Here is a 13,710-nt window from a genome sequence, read left to right on the forward strand (position 1 = left end):
ACAAGTCCACCACTAGAGAGCTCTAACCCCAACACCCAGCTACAAGTCCACCACTAGAGAGATCTAACCCCAACACCCAGCTACAAGTCCACCGCTAGAGAGCTCTAACCCCAACACCCAGCTACAAGTCCACCGCTAGAGAGCTCTAACCCCAACACCCAGCTACAAGTCCACCACTAGAGAGCTCTAACCCCAACACCCAGCTACAAGTCCACCGCTAGAGAGCTCTAACCTCAACACCCAGCTACAAGTCCACCGCTAGAGAGCTCTAACCCCAACACCCAGCTACAAGTCCACCACTAGAGAGCTCTAACCCCAAGACCCAGCTACAAGTCCACCACTAGAGAGCTCTAACCCCAACACCCAGCTACAAGTCCACCGCTAGAGAGCTCTAACCCCAACACCCAGCTACAAGTCCACCACTAGAGAGCTCTAACCCCAAGACCCAGCTACAAGTCCACCGCTAGAGAGCTCTAACCCCAACACCCAGCTACAAGTCCACCACTAGAGGAGAGCTCTAACCCCAACACCCAGCTACAAGTCCACCACTAGAGGAGAGCTCTAACCCCAACACCCAGCTACAAGTCCACCACTAGAGGAGAGCTCTAACCCCAACACCCAGCTACAAGTCCACCACTAGAGGAGAGCTCTAACCCCAACACCCAGCAGCAACACCGTTGCATGCAGCAATGTGGGTGTCAAGCATAATGGGACTCGATAAGCTAATTCTGCCGGACGGACGTAATCGGCTGGGTGGCTACATGACGACCGCCCCGTTAATCGGTAAACTAACTCTGCCGGACGGACATAATCGGCTGGTTGGCTACATGACGACCATCTCGGTAATCTTAAACTAATTCTGCCGGACAGAGGTAATCGGCTAGGTGGCTACATTATGACCGTCTCGGTAATCGGTAATAATGACGGCAGGTGGGATGAAGAACAGCATCGTTGCTTGACACCCAAATAGACGATATGTACTTTTCTTTTTACGAGATAGGACACATCATGTTTGCTATTGTTGCACAAAGTGCAACAATAGCAAACATGTTGACTCAATGGCACACCTTCCCTCGCAATCACGTGATGATCATGTGAAGGACTGTTTTATAAAAGCTTTGCTCCATCGTTAAACAGTCAGATTGACGGTTTTGACATTGGAGGTAGGTACCCTGTTTTAATGCTCAAATGTAAGGTCTCACTCTTTCAGCTGATTGAAAAAACTCTTATCCCCACAGTATCCATCTCAGAGACGACAGCATCCATGGCCCTCTGGAAAACAGGTGAGTACACACTGGAAGCATCTGTCTGAACTCAAGAAAAGACAAATATGACCTTAAATGTTTTCTTGTGGCCGTTGGTCTGGTATTAATCAGGCAGATTCTCTGGTTGTCATCCTAAAACCACAATGACAGTCATTGTAGAACTTGTTGAACACTTGGGGAACCCGAGCCATCCACTCAAGAACAAACCAAAACCTATTTAGTCTGAACCCAAATTTGCAACACCAATTCTTTATTTTGGACTATATGAGAGATACATGATCTGATACCAGAGAGACTGTTGAAAGGAAAAGGGTTTGAAACCCGAGTTCTGTCTGGGTTAGAGTCCTAGAATCCGGGTTGGAGTCCCAGAATCTGTGTTGGAGTACCAGTGAAAGGACCAAGTTCCTTCAGGTCGGGTTGGAGTCCCGACGTGGGCATAACTTTGAAGGGTTTGAGACCCGATTTCTGTCTGGGTAAGAGTCATATAATCCGGGGTGGAGTCCCAGAGAAAGGACCAAGTTCCTTTAGGTCGGGTTGGAGTCCCGACGTGGGTACTAGAGAGACTGTTGATCTGTTCTTGAATACATTGCACTTTCTAAAGTGCTTTTTTTTAACCTGCCTTTATTTTCATCTATTTTACTAAAGTTTTGCATTATGTTTTCTTTTTACTTATGTATTATTTATTTTATTGTCTGACAATGTTTATATGTGAAGCACTTTGAGTCCGCCTTGTGTATTTAAAGCGCTGTATAAATAAAAGTTGCCGTGACTTGCCTATGATAAATATCAAAATTATATCAATTTAATTAATGAAATGTCGATTTTTGATGAGATTATTTTGTCATTGAAAATCGACAAATTTCACCGGGGGGGGCAATAAAGTTGAACCTAAAACCTAAAGATCCTAAATGGTTAACAAATGGTTTTCTTGAACTTGTGAACTCGAGATTTACACGGTTGAAGTGGGAAGCTCCAAGTATGAATAGTTTACCATTTGATCGAGCTGGATTTATGGAATACATTTATACATTGCCTTCATTATCCTTTCAAGGCTCTGCTTTGATTGGTTGGGCTCAGGGTAGTTCGAGCCAATAGGAACTCTGAAGTGTTTAAATGTGCAGCAGTAGTTGTGGTGTTGCTGGCCTGTGTGTCCTGGCCACGGGGAGCCACGGAGGACCTCCGCAGCTTCAAGGACCAGCTCAAGGACTGTCTGGTGGACAAGGACTTCCAGGAGATTCTGCACATCAGTGAGACGGGCCTTCCCCCTGCCCACACCCCTCGGCATGTGGTCATCGTGGGCGCCGGCATGGCCGGCCTGACCGCTGCCCAACTGCTGCAGGGCGCGGGACACCAGGTTAGCAGGTCTCAGGGCCCAAGGCTCCACATGGGGTCCCCACATCGGCTGCTGAACACCGTGGTTATGTACAATATGGGCACTGATGGGGGGGCTGTTTAATGATCCGACTCACAGGGAGAGGAGACAAAAACATTTATTTAGGGGTGCATGCCTGTGGGAGGATGATTGGGGGGGGGGGGGTCAGAAGCAATGTCCTTGTAGGCAGTCAGAGATCGGCGTTAAAAGTACATATAAATGTGTTTATGTGTATGGAGTTAGCATGTGTGTATGTGTGTGTGTGTGTGTGTGTGTGTGTGTGTGTGTGTGTGTGTGTGTGTGTGTGTGTGTGTGTGTGTGTGTTTGTGTGCGTGTGTAGGTGACTCTGCTAGAGGCTAGCGGGAGGGTGGGGGGAAGGGTGGAGACCTACAGACACCCGACAGACGGCTGGTATGCTGACCTGGGAGCCATGAGGATCCCCAGCTCCCACCAGTAAGTTAAGTGGTCCTACACCAGCCCCTCTTGCTCTATATCTGTCACGGTTAGCGGGTGGCAGGCAGGCAGGGAGGACCCAACAGCAGACAGTTCGGGTAAAGGATAATTTATTAACGCAAAAGGCACAAGGAACACCGAGAACACGGGAAACGCAGGGAAGCTTGACCGGACATGGGGAGAAACAAGACAGAGATACCGAAGTAAAACAGGAATCTCTCTCTCTCTCTCTCTCTCTCTCTCTCTCTCTCTCTCTCTCTCTCTCTCTCTCTCTCTCTCTCTCTCTCTCTCTCTCTCTCTCTCTCTCTCTCTCTCTCTCTCCTCTCTCTCTCTCTCTCTCTCTCTCTCTCTCTCTCTCTCTCCCCCTCTCTCTCCCTCTCTCTCTCCCCCTCTCTCTCCCCCTCTCCCTCCCTCTCTAGGATTGTGCGTTCCTGCGCCCAGCGGCTGAATGTGAGTTTGAGTACGTTTGTGATGGATGACCCCAACACCTTCTACCTTGTCAACGGGCAGCTTGTGAAGACCTCCATGGCAGACAAAAACCCCGCCCTCCTCAAATACAACACCTCCCAAAAGCTGTCGGCTGACCAGCTGCTTGATCAGGCCTTGCAGACGGTTTGTAGCCCGCCACGCCTTCAAATTGCTGCCAAAACCATACGGATACCCTTAACATCATGATGTGGTTACAAAATGTGTGCGTGTGTGTGTGTGTGTGTAGGTAAAAGACGCAGTGAAAAATAAAGGATGTGGGTTTGCCCTTAAGAATTATGACCAGTATTCTGTCCAGGTAAATATGAAATATATAGTATACATATATATGTTGCACTCGCATCATAAGTTACAGTCCGTTTTGTTCTTGTTTCCTATCTTGGCCCGTTATTAGACCGTACATTTATAAACTGTTCTGTTTAAGTTATTTATAAAGTATAAATATCAAACATTTGTGTCAGAAATGTAATAATAATTTATTCATGGCTCATTCGAAATTAAACTGTGTGTGTGTGTGTGTGTGTGTGTGTGTGTGTGTGTGTGTGTGTGTGTGTGTGTGTGTGTGTGTGTGTGTGTGTTTCAGGGTTATTTGGAAGAAGTGGCTAACCTGAGTTCTGAGGAGGTGAGGATGATAGGAGACCTACTAAATGAGAACTGCATGATGTACACTGGCCTGACTGAGATGCTCTACGACCAAGCAGATGTCAACGACCACACTGAGTCAGTCTCTGCTCTCTCATTCCCCACTAAACAGTCTGCACCAAGTCATTCATAACAGCCAGTTTAAAACAGTCAGCATTCACCCATTCATGTATATCTATTGCCCTTCCAGTTATTTCGAGGTGGTGGATGGCTCAGATCGTCTCCCACAAGCCTTGCATCGCGTCCTGCTTTACCCCGCCCAGCTGAACTCCAAGGTCAAACAAATCACCCAGTCAGACACTGGCGTCGATGTATACTACCAGAAGGGTAAAGAATCAGACTGGACCAAGGTGTCTGCGGAGGCAGTCCTCGTCACGACCACAGCCAAGGCGGCCCGCTTCATAGACTTTGTCCCACCTCTCAGAAACAGTAAGAGGCACGCACTGAGCAGCGTTCACTACGCCAGCTCCACCAAGATCATCCTCACCTTCAGCAAAAAGTTCTGGGAGGCTGATGGCATCAAGGGGGGGAAGAGCATCACAGACCGCCCCTCTCGCTTCATCTACTACCCCAGTCACAGCTTCCCTAAGAACCCGGACGTCGGCGTGCTGCTGGCCTCCTACACCTGGTCCGACGATTCTCTGCTCTTCCAGGGCCTGGGGGATGAGGAGCTGAAGGAGGTGGCCCTGAACGACCTGGCGCTGATCCACGGGGAGAAGGTCTGGGACCTGTGCACGGGGGTGGTGGTGAAGAAGTGGACCTCTGACCCCTACAGCCTGGGAGGCCTCGCCATCCTCAATCCCTACCAGTATCCCGAGATCGCCTTGGAGCTCTTCCGGTCGCAGGGCAGAGTTCATTTCGCCGGGGAACACACCGACTTCACTCACGCCTGGATTGAAACAGCCATGAAGACGGCCATCCGAGCTGCCAAGAACATCCACACCCAGCTTCAAGACAGCTTCAAGTCCACCGCTAAAGTAGAGCTCTAACGCCAACACCCAGCTACAAGTCCACCACGAGAGAGCTCTAACCCCAACACCCAGCTACAAGTCCACCACTAGAGAGCTCTAACCCCAACACCCAGCTACAAGTCAACCACTAGAGAGCTCTAACCCCAACACCCAATTACAAGTCCACCACTAGAGAGCTCTAACCCCAACACCCAGCTACAAGTCCACCACTAGAAGACTTGATTTGCAGTGATTTGTTATTAATCGCATTTTGAATCATGAGAAGATAGTATCTTCCTGCTCGCAGTGCTAGCTCTTTATTTGCATGTGTTAGCATTGAACAAATCTCAAACTAAATTTGTATCTGCTGTGAACTCTAAATGTAATGAGAATCGACCAATCTGAGCCACCTGCAAGAAGGCAATAGCCTAGCTATGCACATATTACATTGCCATTCCTGTTGCTGAACATAATAAGAAACGGCCAATGTGACAAAGCACTCACCACTTCAATTAAACATAATGATGTTTAATTGAAGCACAAAAGTTGTGCTTGGTTATTTTCAAAATGACCAAACGTTTCTTGTTATCAAAACGATCAAAACTGCTCCTGCCAAATTCCTTTCACATTCCAACAGATGATGTATAATTTAACCAGCTTCTACTCCATGGTGAATACAGTACTCTGAATCAACAGACTCCATATTGAATACCAGTCTCCATATTTAACTTTTTAATCCAAGTGTTAAACAATATAGCGAATGGCAGTTGGTGGATGAGGGGAATTATGATGTGCATGGATGTTGATGTGGATATGCATTCTTTAGTACCTCCATGTTTTGGAGACAACTGTAAGTTAACTGAAAGTTAACTTACAGTACGGGGGGGGGGGGGGGGGGTAATGTGGAAGACCAGGGGCAGTCGGGCCGGCGGGATCCAATCCCCCAACCTCCCTCACAACACCCCAGCCTCCAACCAACGGCTCAGCACCCCGTAGGTCCCCCCCCAGCCCCACCCAGCCCGGTCTAGTCCAGCCCAGCTCTGGGCTCCTAGGGTCCCACTGCGGGGGGGGGGGGGGGTCCGGTACCTTGTCCCTCACGAGTCAGTGGGCCGGCCTACGTTGTGTGTGTACATGTCGTGTGTTTATGTTGTGGGTGTACATGTCATGTGTATATGTCATCTGCATATGTTGTGTGTGTATATGTTTTGTGTGTACATTTTGTGTGTATATGTTGTCACACACAAAGACACACACATCTGAAAGAAGATGTGCTCCATTGTGTCTTCTGTTGCTACTAGACCGATGATAAATAAACAAGAACAAGAATCTCTCCACATCTGCCTATTTTTAAAGCATCTTTGAATCCATATACATTTCATCTAAATATATGTTCTAAACGATCATTTTCAAATCACAAGGAGAGGTCTGAGTAATCGCACCAGTCTGTGGTCCAAACTATTGACAACCTAAATGTGACCGCGTCAATGTTTAAATGTTTATTCACCATACTCAATGAGATGAAACACGGTTGTACGAGGACAACGCTACTAAATATGTGTATTCACCAAGATTGCTTCTGTAGAACAGACACTTAGTCAGTGACAGGAACACTGTTTTGAACTTAATAACAAGTGAACCACAGAAAGGTCCACGGTGTGCATGAGTGTGTGTGTCTGTGTGCGGTTAGAGCAGGAAGTCATCTTTGTTGCACGGTTGCATGAGCGTTGGAAGATCTTGTACATAAACAAATAAACAAAAAAGGGTATTCGTCGTTGGCCTAAACGTGAAGGTTAGTCTAGTGGCGAGTTTGATCGAGTCCAAATGAGAGAGACAGTCATGACCACTATTATTTGCTCCAAGAGCTCAAAATATTTTTCTATAGACCTCACGACCAAGAGGCAACAGCACCCACTTGGCATGGGTCGTACCATGTCATGACCCCCTCTTCCCTAAAACTCTCAGCCCGAAAAACATTTTTTAATCACATAGTGCTCGAATTCCATCTGAAACAGTGGACTCACTGGCTCTTTAAATGCTTGGATCAACAACGTGAAATATGCTATATATACACTATATAATTATATTCTATGTTCACAACTTTGAAGTTTTTTTTTTTGCAGTTGACTAAAGTCACGTTTTATTTTGTCTAATAAATGTATGAATGTATTTTTAGGTATTTACAACTACTTTTATTATATTTACAAAAATGTGATGTAATCTTCTGAAATATCCAACAGGGAAAAGGTTTTATACTGAAGACAAAATAAGGCTTCCAAAACACTGTATTCGTATAGGCCTATAGTTTATAGAGGATAGCACTTATTGCACCAAATCCCAAAAAATGTAAAGCTTAATAGCATTAATTAGTAAATACTATACAGGCAACATTAGGCCTGGTTGCAGCCAGGATACCCATACTAACTTCAAAAGGTAGCTTCTATAACAAATATAAGTTCAAAAACCCATCGTATTCCTGTCTATCTTCCCCCTGTGGAACACATTAAGCATGGTTCTACTTCCAGCGCTAAGGGCAGCAATGGAAAAAAAAGCATTATCGTCCATCGTGTATTTTTTATTATACAGGAAAGTATTAAAGTTAACAACGTTCAATTTAAAGCGGGCCTGACTCAGTATAAAGCTGATTTCCAGCAGGTTCCATTAACAGCGGCGTTAGAAGTTGCGCTGATCCAGTCGTGTCATCGCACTCTTGACCCAGGCGGCTTCAGGGTCCACGCAGATCCGGACATTGCCTTTGGTCTGCAAACTGTCACAGAAAGGACATTACAGTCATTCTTATGAGGTCATACTGGGTTAATATGCTGTAGTCATCATTATGATGCAAATTAAACTCATTCAATGGTATTTGGTAAAAGCTACGCTTACATAACGGCGGGCTTTGAACAGCGTCCATCCGTCAACTCGTAGCTTCGGATTTTAGTGAATTGCACCTTTCTTTCGTAATAATCGAAACAGCAACTATCGGGACCAATTCCGTCTGAGAACAGAGAACATGTTAATGTTACAGATAAACAACTCAACATAACATCAATATGTGGCACAACTTTAGAATAAGGGTACATTCAATAGGATTAGTTAGTGCAGTAATAAGCATTATATTAAAGCAATAGCACATGGGTTAGGGTCCTTACTAACCCGATTAAATAATGTATACACCAATACCTTAGTAAACAGGAACACCATTAATAAATAATTAAGCTACTAAACATAAGGTAGGCTAATGGTTAATAATATCAGTAAAACCTTTAAACTGCATTTACTAATGTTAAGTTAATTAGTGTAACCTTGTTAGGTGACACAGATGTGAGTCAGTTAACTTACAGTTGGCCACGGTCAATGAAACCAGCGTGGATCCAAAGATGCACAGCAGGAGGAGGGCAAGAGCACGCATGGTTACAGGTTCTGAGACGGCGACAAGTAGCGGAACACAGCTGAAGGCACACCGATTTAACGAGAAGATGGGCGGAAGTGTGGTCGAGGGTGAGGTGGAGCAGAGTGTGAGGGTGTGTGACGAGTGAAAGGGAAATGATGTGTGCGTGTGCGTGTGTGTGTGTGTGTGTGTGTGTGTGAGTGAGTGAGTGAGTGAGTGAGTGAGTGAGTGAGTGAGTGAGTGAGTGAGTGAGTGAGTGAGTGAGTGAGAGAGAGAGAAACACAGACAGACAGAGAGGAAAAAGGAGAAGTTCTAAGGCAGGACAAATTAGACTTTTTTGATAATAAGTTGTGGACCTGTTAAGGTCCCTTCACACCGTTTTAAACAGTGTGTGTGTACATGTTTGTGCATGTGTTCACAACAAATAAACCCTAACTTTTTGTTGCTTCACTCACACAATACGCAATTGTGTCGATTTCTCCATCACCTCTTTTAGATCTCATCAGCAACATGATGAGGACCGCGAAGTGCCAACGTAGAATATGTACAGCTCTTTATTAAATAAAAACAGTTCACTATGACACTTCAAGTGGGACGCGGTCTAACATTGTTGTCTTCGTCCAAACAAATCACACAACGGAAAGCCTACTCTCAACACACCAGTCCAGAGCGTGTGGGGGTACAATAGGGAGGACGTCCTGCCCCACGACTACCTGTCTGCAGTACAAGGCTCAAGTCTGGAGATAAAAGTCCAACAGTCACGTAAAACATTGGAACATTAATGTTTTTATGTCTGCCAGATTTGCGGTAGGATAGGTAGCATTAATTAAAATTCTGTGCTCAACTCAACGCAAATAGTGACTTGTTTAAATGGAAAGAGAGATGATGGTTAACGATGAATCTCATTCCGTAAATTAAAAGGGGGGGGGGGGGGTGGGGGTGTCATGTGGAAGACCAGGGGCAGTCGGGCCGGCGGGATCCAATCCCCCAACCTCCCTCACAGCACCCCAGCCTCCAACCAACGGCTCAGCACCCCGTAGGTCCCCCCCCAGCCTGGTCTAGTCCAGCCCAGCTCTGGGCTCCTAGGGCCCCACTGGGGGGGGGGTCCGGTACCGTGTCCCTCACGAGTCAGTGGGCCGGCCTACGTTGTGTGTGTACATGCCGTGTGTTTATGTTGTGGGTGTACATGTCATGTGTATATGTCACCTGCATATGTTGTGTGTATATGTTTTGTGTATACATTTTGTGTGTATATGTTGTCACACACAAAGACACACACATCTGAAAGAAGATGTGCTCCTATGTTTTCTGTTGCTACTAGACCGATGATAAATAAACAAGAACAAGGACAAGAATCTCTCCACATCTGCCTATTTTTAAAGCATTTTTGAATCCACACACATTTCAACTAAATATATGTTCAAAACGATCATTTTCAAATCACAAGGAGAGGTCTGAGTAATCGCACCAGTTTGTGGTCCAAACTATTGACAACCTAAATATCACCTTGTCAATGTTTAAATGTTTATTCACCATACTCAATGAGATGAAACACGTTGTACAAGGACGAGGCTACTAAATATGTGTATTCACCAAGATTGCTTCTGTAGAACAGACACTTAGTCAGTGACAGGAACACTGTTTTGAACTTAATAACAAGTGAACCACAGAAAGGTCCACGGTGTGCATGAGTGTGTGTGTCTGTGTGCGGTTGGAGCAGGAAGTCATCTTTGTTGCACGGTTGCATGAGCGTTGGAAGATCTTGTACATAAACAAATAAACAAAAAAGGGTGTTCGTCGTCGGCCTAAACGTGAAGGTTAGTCTAGTGGCGAGTTTGATCGAGTCCAAATGAGAGAGACAGTCATGACCACTATTATTTGCTCCAAGAGCTCAAAATATTTTTCTATAGACCTCACGACCAAGAGGCAACAGCACCCACTTGGCATGGGTCGTACCATGTCATGACCCCCTCTTCCCTAAAACTCTCAGCCCGAAAAACATTTTTCAATCACATAGTGCTCGAATTCCATCTGAAACAGTGGACTCACTGGCTCTTTAAATGCTTGGATCACCAACATGAAATATGCTATATATACACTATATAATTATATTCTATGTTCACAACTTGAGTTTTTTTTTGCAGTTGACTAAAGTCACCTTTTATTTTGTTTAATAAATGTATTAATGTATTTTTAGGTATTTACAACTACTTTTAATATATTTACTAAAAATGTGATGTAATCTTCTGAAATATCCAACAGGGAAAAGGTTTTATACTGAAGACAAAATAAAGCTTCCAAAACACTGTATTCGTATAGGCCTATAGTTTATTAGAGGATAGCACTTATTGCACCAAATCCCCAAAAAAATAAAGCTTAAAGGCATATTGTACGGGATCCAGTGATATGCACTTTTTAATATGTTGTTGAAATTGGTTTTTACATCCTGACAGCAATAAATAACTTATATTATGGGCAATGAAAAAGAAGCGAAAAAAAAACGAATTCTGTATCTGCTATAAACCTGTTAAAATGCTTACCAATCGGAGACACTGTGCCTGAATCTAAAGAACCAATCACAAGCCTGCGCATTCTCTCCCCTCTGTGTACGAGCCTGAGCCGGCCTGAGCGCGTTCACGGAGGGCAAAGAAAGCGTTGTTGTCATAGTATTTCATGACAGTGGACTAGACCTAGTGAGCCTACAACGTTAACACGATGAAAAAAAAAACAGAAGTTACCACTGCCACCGTTACTTGCCCCGGTTCATCCTTTTAAAAAGGCAAGAAAAAGAAAGACAGAAAATGAAAAGGCAGCAACAAAAAAAAAAGTTGGAGAATGCTCGAGGAAAAACGAGAATAATTATTGGATTCGCTTTTCAGCGATGGCGACAGCTGAGGGAGTTGCATGGCCTGAAAAGTGACGCAATGGTTGCCGTTGAAGTAAGCCGTAAGCAGCATTAGCGCTCGTGCACGGCTCTGTGTCGAGGGGTGGGGGCAGGGAGTCCTGAAGGGTGGGGGAGGAGTTAAACGGAACTCCGAAGAGAAGCTAATTTCAAATCATGCTAGCGCTCTCACATCGTAGAGTATAGCTTTAATAGCATTAATTAGTAAATACTATACAGGCAACATTAGGCCTGGTTGCAGCCAGGATACCCCTCCTAACTTCAAAAGGTAGCTTCTATGACAAATATAAGTTCAAAAACACATCGTATTCCTGTCTATCTTCCCCCTGTGGAACACATTAAGCATGGTTCTACTTCCAGCGCTAAGGGCAGCAATAGAAAAAAACCGTTATCGTCCATCGTGTATTTTTTATTATACAATAAAGTATAATTGTTAACAACGTTACAATTTAAATCGGGCCTGACTCCGTATAAAGCTGATTTCCAGCAGGTTCCATTAACAGCGGCCTTAGGAGTTGCGCTGATCCATTCGTGTCATCGCACTCTGGACCCAGGAGGCTTCAGGGTCCACGCAGAACCGGACATTGGCTGTGGTCTGCAAACTGTCACAGAAAGGACATTACAGTCATCCTTATGAGTTAATTCTGTGTTAATATGCTGTAGTCATCATTGTGATGCAAATTAAACTAATTAAATGGTATTTGGTAAAAGCTACGCTTACATAACGGCGGGCAGTGAACAGCGTCCATCCGTCAACTCGTAGCTCCGGATATTAGTGAATTTCACCCGTCTTTCGTAATAATGGTAGCAGCAACTATCGGGACCAATTCCATCTGAGAACAGAGAACATGTTAATGTTAAAGATAAACAACTCAACATAACATCAATATGTGGGACACATTTAGAATAAGGGTACAGTACATTCAATAGGATTAGTTAATGCAGTAATAAGCATTATATTAAAGCAATAGCACATGGGTTAGGGTCCTTACTAACCCGATTAAATAATGTATACACCAATACCTTAGTAAACAGGAACACCATTAATAAATAATTAAGCTACTAAACATAAGGAAGGCTAAAGGTTAATAACATCAGTAAAACCTTTAAACTGCATTTGCTAATGTTAAGTTAATTAGTGTAACCTTGTTAGGTGACACAGATGTGAGTCAGTTAACTTACAGTTGGCCACGGTTAATGAAACCAGCGTGGATCCAAAGACGCACAGCAGGAGGAGGGCAAGAGCACGCATGGTTACAGGTTCTGAGACGGCGACACGCGGCGACGGCGACGGCGGAACACAGCTGAAGGCACACCGATTTAAAGAGAAGATGGCTGAAAGTGTGGTGAAGGGGGGGGTTGAGCGCGCGCGTGCGCGCGAGCGAGCGCGAGAATGAGAGCGAGAGCGAGAGAGAAAAAAGGAGAAGTTCAGGCAGGGCAATTTAGACTTTTTTGAAAATAAGTTGTGGACCTGGGCCTGGCCATTACTTGCAACCTGTTAAGGTCCCTTCACACCGTTTTAAACATTGTGTGTACATGTTTGTGCATGTGTTCACAACAAATAAACCTAACTCTTTGTTGCTTCACTCACACAATACGCAATTGTGTCGATTTCTCCATCACCTCTTTTAGATCTCATCAGCAACATGATGAGGACCGCGAAGTGCGGTCCTCATCCGCACTTCGGACCTGTTAAGGTCCCTTCACACCGTTTTAAACAGTGTGTGTGTACATGTTTGTGCATGTGTTCACAACAAATAAACCCTAACTTTTTGTTGCTTCACTCACACAATACGCAATTGTGTCGATTTCTCCATCACCTCTTTTAGATCTCATCAGCAACATGATGAGGACCGCGAAGTGCCAACGTAGAATATGTACAGCTCTTTATTAAATAAAAACAGTTCACTATGACACTTCAAGTGGGACGCGGTCTAACATTGTTGTCATCATCCAAACAAATCACACAACGGAAAGCCTACTCTCAACACACCAGTCCAGAGCGCGTGGGGGTACAATAGGGAGGACGTCCTGCCCCACGACTACCTGTCTGCAGTACAAGGCTCAAGTCTGGAGATAAAAGTCCAACAGTCACGTAAAACATTGGAACATTAATGTTTTTATGTCTGCCAGATTTGGCCACCAGGCGAGCGCCTGGTGGCCGGGTTTGCCATCCCTTTTGTTTGTGTTTGACAGCCCGAACAAACTACGTGGCACCCCCCCTCTCTTCATCCCATGGGCCCCCCACCTGT

At 44.9% G+C, this 13,710-nt stretch overlaps 2 protein-coding genes across 4 annotated transcripts; one reads left to right on the forward strand and one right to left on the reverse strand.

Moving 5' to 3' along the window:
* The first annotated feature begins 1,264 nt into the window (after positions 1–1,264).
* LOC130370274 (L-amino-acid oxidase-like) lies at positions 1,265–5,207 on the forward strand. The gene is made up of 7 exons (XM_056575987.1): positions 1,265–1,283; positions 2,390–2,619; positions 2,978–3,090; positions 3,510–3,702; positions 3,806–3,874; positions 4,160–4,296; positions 4,409–5,207. Exons 1-7 carry the CDS (start codon positions 1,265–1,267, stop codon positions 5,205–5,207), a joined length of 1,560 nt encoding a protein of 519 aa, XP_056431962.1.
* Positions 5,208–7,368: 2,161 nt separating this feature from the next.
* On the reverse strand, positions 7,369–12,798 carry ccl36.1 (chemokine (C-C motif) ligand 36, duplicate 1). 3 transcript variants are annotated; one of them, XM_056575991.1, is made up of 3 exons: positions 12,641–12,798; positions 12,180–12,291; positions 7,369–7,932 (listed from the first exon to the last, which is right to left on the reverse strand). In XM_056575991.1, the coding sequence occupies exons 1-3, from the start codon at positions 12,708–12,710 to the stop codon at positions 7,839–7,841; spliced, it is 276 nt and encodes a 91-aa protein (XP_056431966.1). In that variant the 5' UTR covers positions 12,711–12,798; the 3' UTR covers positions 7,369–7,838. The 3 variants fall into 3 exon arrangements, with proteins under 3 accessions (XP_056431966.1, XP_056431963.1, XP_056431964.1); XM_056575988.1 differs by lacking the exons at positions 12,180–12,291; positions 12,641–12,798 and adding exons at positions 8,052–8,163; positions 8,508–8,647 and having other exon boundaries at positions 7,377–7,932; XM_056575989.1 differs by lacking the exon at positions 7,369–7,932 and adding an exon at positions 11,619–12,060.
* Between the last annotated feature and the right edge of the window lie 912 nt (positions 12,799–13,710).

Source organism: Gadus chalcogrammus, chromosome 17 (genome assembly GCF_026213295.1).
Source record: "Gadus chalcogrammus isolate NIFS_2021 chromosome 17, NIFS_Gcha_1.0, whole genome shotgun sequence".
Taxonomy (NCBI): Eukaryota; Metazoa; Chordata; class Actinopteri; order Gadiformes; family Gadidae; genus Gadus; species Gadus chalcogrammus.